General features: G+C 43.7%; 1 protein-coding gene across 1 annotated transcript in view; it reads left to right on the forward strand.

Annotated features, from left to right (window-relative positions):
- Positions 1-5,761, forward strand: part of DCAF5 (DDB1 and CUL4 associated factor 5) — a 122,785-nt gene that overhangs the window by 28,348 nt on the left and 88,676 nt on the right. Inside the window, exons 3-4 of the mRNA XM_023517622.1 lie at positions 1,055-1,194; positions 4,928-5,057. Of these exons, the coding sequence (XP_023373390.1) occupies positions 1,055-1,194; positions 4,928-5,057 (270 nt within the window). The remainder of the gene's footprint in view (positions 1-1,054; positions 1,195-4,927; positions 5,058-5,761) is intronic.

Raw genomic sequence — 5,761 nt, forward strand, 5'->3', positions numbered from 1 at the left:
GCTTAAGTGAGCCTCTTGTCTCAGCATCCTGAGTAGGGCCTACATGTGCCCACCACAACACCCTGGCTAGTTTTTTGTTGTTGTTGTTGCAGTTTTTGGCCGGGGCCGGGCATGAACCTGCCACTTCCAGTATATGGGGCCGGTGCCGTACTCCTTGAGCCACAGATGCCACCCTTTTTTTTCTTTTTAGTAGAAACTGGTTTTCACTCTTGCTCAGGCTGGTCTTGAACTCCTGAGCTAAAGCAGTCCACCTATCTTGGCCTCCCAGAGTGCTAGGATTACAGCCGTGAGCCTCCATGCCTGGCCTACCTATCTTTTTCTAAAAATGATTCCTGTAAAACTTTCGAAATAAAGTTTTGATTTATAAAGAAAAAAGGGACTTGCAAAGTTAGTATGAAAGTATTGTTTTTAGGTGAAAATTTAAAAGGAGAGCTTCGAAAAGAGGGGAATATAATATTTAACAATAATAATAGCTAATATTTATTGAGTTCTTACTATGTGCCAGGTACCATTCTAAGTGCTCTGTATGAGTTAATTCCACATAACTCTCACAGACATTTTATGAGGAGACACTATTGTGATCTCCATTACATATGAGGAAATGGAGGTACAGAGATGGGATTTCAACTTAGGCAGTCTGGCATCATAGTCGTGCTCTTAATCACTATGCCAGATTGTTAGGAGATCCTTCTACCCTTGACCAGATTTGGGTGCTTTAAAGCTTTCCCTTGCTTGTTGGAAATCAAGCACCACACCCAAATTTGTATATAAGCAGATACATTCTGTAATAAACAGATAGACGAAACTCACCTCACTTTTAAATATGCTTATTTAGTATAAAAATTATGACATCTGTTAAAACTCTCTTTAATAGCATTTTTTTTTTAAACCTGAAAATTGAATACCTATCTTTTAGGAAACACAATATCCTTTGGGTTTAGCTCGGTTGACTTCTCCTAGAAAAATGAAAGAGACTGCACTAGGTACTTGGAAGTTGGGTCTGCGCTGTGTTTGTGTGTATGTGTGTGCCTCTCTCTTGTTCTTTCTCTCTCAGCAGTGAGACCTTGGATGTGTTTGCTCATGAAGATGCCGTATATGGCTTGTCAGTAAGCCCAGTGAATGACAACATTTTTGCCAGTTCCTCAGATGATGGCCGTGTTCTTATTTGGGACATCCGGGAGTCTCCCCATGGAGGTAGGGTCATTGTGCAAAAAGTTGTTGGATTGTGTTCAACAGGTTGATGTCACATTCATTGCACATCCAATTTATGTCCTGAGTATCTAGGTGCAAGTGACATTAAATTAGAAGAAATGTGAAATTCTCACATAGGGATGTAACATGCTTGTTTTTGGAAGTCTTTTTTTTTTTTTTTTTGAGACAGAGCCTCAAGCTATTCCCTTGGGTAGAGTGCAGTGGCATCACAGCTCACAGCAACCTTCAACTCCTGGGCTCAAGCGAATCTCCTGCCTCCGCCTCCCAAGTAGCTGGGACCATAGGTGCCCACCACAGTGCCTAGCTATTTTTTGGTTGCATCCGTCACTGTTGTTTTGGCAGGCCTGGGCTGGATTCCAACCCACCACCTTAGGTGTATGTGGCTGGTGCCTTAGGCACTTGAGCCACAGGCGCTGAGCCTGTTTTTGGAAGTCTTATCTTACACCTAAGTAGTCAGAAGTAAAGCACCTTTGTCAGTGAATATCCACAAACTCTCTCGCACATTGGTGTTTAGTGGCTTCAGGGAGCAGAAGGTATGACTCCTCATTGTGAAGGGTAACCACCAAAGCCGGGCTCTGTGTGTACTGTTGACATGCAGGTATGGTTTGTTTACAGAGAATTGGGTGTTATGTACTTTCTTGCATCCACATGCTGGGCGGTGCTCACTTTGTTGAAAGAACCACAGAGCCTCACCTTACTTATATATAGGGTCTTAAAATGATGGCAAATACACTCTGGATTATTACAGGCATGGTACCTCACACCTGTAATCTTAGCACTTTGGGAGGCTGTGGCAGGAGAATTGCTTGAAGCCAGAAGTTTAAGGCCAGCATGGGCAACCTATGAGGCCCGATCTTTACAAAAATAATAATAATAAAAGATAAGGCTTTTGGCTCATAGGAGGCCACGATGCAACTTTCTTTGGTCATCCCGAATCCGGGTTCATCCAACACCAGTTGCCTCCACCATGCCACCTAAGTTTGACCCCAGTAAGATCACAATCGTGTACCTGAGGTGCACTGGTGGTGAAGTCAGTGCCATGTCTGCCCTGGCCCCCAAGATTGGCCCTCTGCGTTTGTCTCCCAGGTGCTGTGGAATAACCTGGTGATGACATCGCCAAGGCAACTGGTGACTAGAAGAGTCGGAGGGTTACTGTGAAACTGACTATCCAGAACAGACAGGCCCAGATTGAAGTGGTACCTTCTGCCTCTGCCCCCATCATCAAAACCCTCAAGAACCCAGTGAGAGACAGAAACAGAAAAACATTAAACACAATGGAAATATCACTTCTGATGAGATTGCCAACATTGCCAGACAGATGTGGCACCAATCTTTATCCAGAGAACTCTCTGGTACCATTAAAGAGATCCTGGGGATGGCCCAGTCAGTGGGCTGCAATGTTGATGGCCACCACCCTCCTGACATCATAGATGACATCAACAGTGGTGCTGTGGAATAACCAGCTAGTTAAAAAGTACAAAGGAAAATGTTTCAATAAAGGATCATTTGACACCCCCCCCCCCCAAATAAGCTAGACATGGTGGTGCACACCTATAGTCCCAGCTGTTTTGGAGGCTTGAGGCGGAAGAATCAGTTGAACCCAGTAATTTAGGACTGCAAATCAGCTATGATCCCATTACTGCACCCTAGCCTGGACAACAGAGTAAGATCCTATCTCTAAAACAATAGTATCTGTGAGTGTTTCTTCCAGATGTGCCCCTTGAGTCTCTTAACATGTGAAATGAAGAACTTGTTTTGTTGACTTTCTCCAAAGTACTTTAGGAAAGGCATCTCTTCAGCTCATTTTCTGCAGAGACATTTCTGTTTGTAATTCTTCCTATCTTCAAAAGGCCCTTTCCTCCAGCATCACCCTCAGTGCTACTGTCATCCCCACCCTCACTTTTAGTACACTTTTGTAATGATGCCTATGTACATGCAGTTACTATCCTGCCTGCTTTGTCTCAGAGGACCTAGGTCTTTTTATTTTTCTATATCCCAAGCATTTAACATCCTGGGCGGTGCTCACTTTTGAGGTTCAGGCTATAAGAGAATCTTGTTCCTAGGGTCAGGCAGCTAAAGTAGCAGCAAGCAGCAGGTTGAGCTCTGTGTGCCTGGTAGGTGAGATGCTCCTCTGTCTGACCTGCCTGATGGTTGAGATAACTGAGTGCTTCACTGGCCCAGAGGCCTGAGAAGTCCTGCATATGGAAGTCACAGACTGGGAAATGCTTTCTCTGTATTACTCCAACACAGGGGTGCCGAGCATTCAGCCTGTGGGCTGCATGTGTGTTTTTTTAGGCTTGTTTTGCTTATCTTTGGTGACAGCACAAAAATTATGTATGGACCTTTTTTTTTTTTTGCTTAGCAGCTTTCATTAATGTTTATTTATTTAATGTATGGCCCAAGACAACTTTTTTTTTTGAGACAGAGTCTCAAGCTGTTGCCCTGGGTAGAGTGCTATGGTGTCACAGCTCACAGCCACCTCAAACTCTTGGACTTAAGTGATTCTCTTGCCCCAGCCTCCCAAGTAGCTGGGACTATAGGCACCCACCACAGTGCCTGGCTATTTTTGTGTTGCAGTTGTCATTGTTGTTCAGTTGGCCTGGGCTGGGTTCGACCTTGCCAGTCTCTATATGTGGCCAGCGACCTACCCATTGAGCTATGGGCGCTGCTGCAGCCCAAGATAACTATTATTCTTCTAATGTGTTGCAGAAAAAAAAAAGGTTAGACACCCCTGCCAGGTTTCCATGGGAGTATGTCCTAGACAGCTAATTGGTTTCTTTCTTACCTGCTAATGTTTGCAAAGGGATTCGAGGTTTCTTGATAAAGTTGATTAGGAGCTGGCTGGGTGGAAGAGAAGTTCATGTATTAGACACCTTTCTTTTTTTTAGTATTCTAATACTGGAAGTAAAATCACAGAATTCTAGACTGAGGACACTTTATTTTCAATTTAGGAAACATTGTGAACTAGAAGGGAAAAGTACACTATTGTTTTGGCTTAAGTTTTTCTTAAATCTGCTGTTTAAAAACTTTTAATTTCTAAACTAATAAATTTGGATTAAAGATATAACAATCTTACCAAGAGTTAGTCATGAATTTTTTTTAGCTCATGTGGAATTCAGTTTTGCTTACAATCAGTTTGCTTTTCCATTTTTGGTAACTATTTCCATTTTGTCATAAGATCTAAACGGATGCTGTATATTTTTGAGTATTGTAGCTTAAAATGTGGTTAAATGTGTGTTGAGTTGCTGTGTATACAACTCATGGGGACTTTGTGAGTATGGGTGACTGGTGGGATGAGGTACTATGTTGGCTTCCAGGCCATTGGAATGGTCATTAAGAGTATGCTGCTGGCTCAGTGCCTGTAGCACAGTGGGTATGGCACCAGCCATATACACTGAGTTTGGCGGGTTCGAACCCAGCCCAGGCCAGCTAAACAAGGACAGTTGCAACAACAACAAAAATAGCTGGGTGTTGTGGTGGGCACCTGTAATCCCAGCTACATGGGAGGCTGAGGCAAGAGAATCGCTTAAGCCCAAGAGTTTGAGGTTGCTGTGAGCTGTGATGCCGTGGCACGCTACCGAGGATGACATAGTAAGACTCTGTCTCCAAAAAAAAAAAAAAAGAGCGTGCTGCTTACATCCACATTCCTGCCTATCTCCCTGCTACTGGCCCACAGGTGCCTGGAATGAACTGATCATAATTTCTCTTTCCACAGAACCCTTCTGCCTGGCAAACTATCCGTCAGCCTTTCATAGTGTCATGTTTAACCCTGTGGAGCCAAGATTATTGGCCACAGCCAATTCAAAGGAAGGAGTGGGACTGTGGGATATTCGAAAACCTCAGAGGTGAGCTACCTTCATTCATAAGGTGTTAAAATTTCCTCTGGCCTCATTTCTCAGATAATGTGATCAGTTAGCAAATGTCGTGAGAACCTGTTTGGCAGTTATCTCACTTGAGCATTTCCTAACATGTACTAATGTTTCTGAAGCCACAAGAGCCTGTTCCCAAGGAGTAGGCAGTGTGAGAAATCTGTATTTGTTGATAGGATGAATCATACATGGGGATCTGAGTTCTAAAAGGGTCAATTCTGGGCAATTGTATGAAGTAGCGAGAACTTCCATTCAGTACTGCCTTCTCTCTTTAGGCCCAGTGATCTCCAGATGTGTAGGAGCTTTTGCTGGGGGAGGGAGATAGATTTGCCATACTCACTGCTGCTGAGTCAGTTTTTGTTTGTTTGTTTGTTTGTTTGTTTGTTTGTTTTTGAGACAGTCTCACTTTGTCACCCTGGTTGTAGTGCCATGGTGTCACAGCTCACTCAAACTCTTGGGCTCAGAGATCCTTTTGACTCAGTCTCTTGAATAGCTGGAACTACAGGCACCTGCTGTTGTGGAATAGTTCATGCCCAGCTATTTTAGAGACAGGCTCTTGCTCTTGCTCAGGCTAGTCTTGAACTCATGAGCTCAGGCAACTACCTCCACCTCCCATAGTGCTAGGATTACAGGTGTGGGCCACCACATCAGCCTAAGCCAAGCGTTCTTTTTTTTTTTTT

This window comes from Otolemur garnettii, unplaced genomic scaffold (assembly GCF_000181295.1).
Source record: "Otolemur garnettii isolate 467f Iridium unplaced genomic scaffold, OtoGar3 scaffold00115, whole genome shotgun sequence".
Classification (NCBI taxonomy): Eukaryota; Metazoa; Chordata; class Mammalia; order Primates; family Galagidae; genus Otolemur; species Otolemur garnettii.